Raw genomic sequence first — 2,174 nt, 5'->3', positions numbered from 1 at the left:
AACTGTAATTCAAAAGTTTTTATTTTACTTTTAGACTCTTTCTTCTATTGATTTTCAAGCTTATACTTTCTTTTCATTAGATATAGTTATTTTTAGCAACTATTTACACATTTTTTAATAAAGTTACCGCAACAACGCGTGGGGCATTATCTAGTTAAAGCAATTTATGTATCGGAAATAGACAATGGGCCTCGGGTCCCATTACACCCAAAATGAAAGAAAATATTAGAAAGTTCAAAAAGAGTCAAAAATTCCTTAATCTTTTTGGAATCAAACATGATCAAGCATTACACTCGTGAAATTTTTTGTGAAGGACTAGCTTCGATCGACTCCACGGCCAAGAAAACAAATCTGAGATTACAAAAGGCATGAATAGTAACTTATGTATAGTGTCGAGTTTGTTTGTTTGTTCTCCCAGAATACCACAATAGTCATTCCTCTATGAAACTTTTCACACGGGTATTGCACTAGATCATGTTCATTGCAATAAAGTTCTAGAAATTCCTGACTCTTTTTGATTTTTCTATAACTGTTTTTCCATTTCGAGTGCATTGGTCCCATGTTCCAAAGATCCGCGTTGAGGTCTAAAAAGAAAAATATCCTCCTTAATTTGTGTACACTCTTTATATTTTCCGGAAAAAAACGATCTAGAGGAAAAGGGCATAGAAAACGCTGTCCACGTCATCAGCCGGACGTGAGCACGTCAGAGCAGAGGCATGAAACCAGCCATATTGGGCAGGGACGCGTGAAGCTTGCATGCATGCACAACTTTTCCACCTCCGTCGATGAGTGCTCTAACGGCAGCTACACTACATATACCCCGTACCGCTCGTTCCATAGCTCATCAAGCAACTCGATCGGCCACTCCACTAAGAACACATTAAAATGGACGCCCAGAACAAGGAGGTGGACGCCCTGGTCCAGAAGATCACCGGCCTCCACGCCGCCATCGCCAAGCTGCCCTCGCTCAGCCCGTGCCCCGCCGTCGACGCGCTCTTCACCGACCTCGTCACCGCGTGCGTCCCCCCGAGCCCCGTGGACGTGACCGAGCTCGGCCCGGAGGCGCAAGCGATGCGCGAGGGCCTCATCCGCCTCTGCTCCGAGGCCGAGGGGAAGCTGGAGGCGCACTACTCCGACATGCTCGCCGCCTTCGACAACCCGCTCGACCACCTCGGCGTCTTCCCCTACTACAGCAACTACATCAACCTCAGCAAGCTGGAGTACGAGCTCCTGTCGCGCTACGTGCCCGGCGGCATCGCCCCGGCCCGTGTCGCCTTCATCGGCTCCGGCCCGCTGCCGTTCAGCTCCTACGTCCTCGCCGCGCGCCACCTGCCCGACACGGTGTTCGACAACTACGACCTGTGCGGCGCGGCCAACGCCCGCGCGAGCAGGTTGTTCCGCGCGGACAGGGACGTGGGCGCCCGCATGTCGTTCCACACCGCCGACGTCGCGGACCTCACCGACGTGCTCGCTACGTATGATGTCGTCTTCCTGGCCGCGCTCGTGGGCATGGCGGCCGAGGACAAGGCCAAGGTGATCGCGCACCTTGGCGCGCACATGGCGGACGGGGCGGCCCTCGTCGTGCGCAGCGCGCACGGGGCGCGTGGGTTCCTGTACCCGATCGTCGATCCCCAGGACATCGGCCGAGGCGGGTTCGAGGTGCTCGCCGTGTGTCACCCAGACGACGACGTGGTGAACTCCGTCATCATCGCGCAAAAGACCAACGACGTGCATGAGTATGGACTTGGCAACGGGCGTGGTGGACGGTACGCGCGGGGCACGGTGCCGGTGGTCAGCCCGCCCTGCAGGTTCGGCGAGATGGTGGCGGACGTGACCCAGAAGAGAGAGGAGTTTGCCAACGCGGAACTGGCCTTCTGATCGCTGTGAGGTCATCGTCCGTACCCGGCTGCTAAATTGCTTGCAATCGTACAGTACGTGGTAATTTTCCTACTCCCGCTAGTGCTATCTATGTATGCATTTCAATTAATGTGTTGTTTGTACCCAATAATGTCGGTGTGGTGTTTACACGTGCATGTCTTGTACACTCAGTTTCCGAAAGGCAGGGTAGATCAGGATAGTGTGCAATGGAACATTATGTGTTGTTGTAGGTGTATGAGTTGGGAATAAGATGATTTTCGTTCACAAATACCCCCCCCCCCCCCCCCCCCCCCCCC

At 53.3% G+C, this 2,174-nt stretch overlaps 1 protein-coding gene across 1 annotated transcript; it reads left to right on the top strand.

Moving 5' to 3' along the window:
- The first annotated feature begins 834 nt into the window (after positions 1-834).
- Positions 835-2,146, top strand: LOC125527469 (probable nicotianamine synthase 4). Its single transcript, XM_048691975.1, has one exon. The coding sequence runs from the start codon at positions 886-888 to the stop codon at positions 1,876-1,878; it is 993 nt and encodes a 330-aa protein (XP_048547932.1). The 5' UTR covers positions 835-885; the 3' UTR covers positions 1,879-2,146.
- The last annotated feature ends 28 nt before the right edge of the window (positions 2,147-2,174 follow it).

The sequence above is a fragment of the Triticum urartu genome, unplaced genomic scaffold, assembly GCF_003073215.2.
Source record: "Triticum urartu cultivar G1812 unplaced genomic scaffold, Tu2.1 TuUngrouped_contig_3984, whole genome shotgun sequence".
Classification (NCBI taxonomy): Eukaryota; Viridiplantae; Streptophyta; class Magnoliopsida; order Poales; family Poaceae; genus Triticum; species Triticum urartu.
This window is presented reverse-complemented; position numbering and strand designations above follow the sequence as displayed.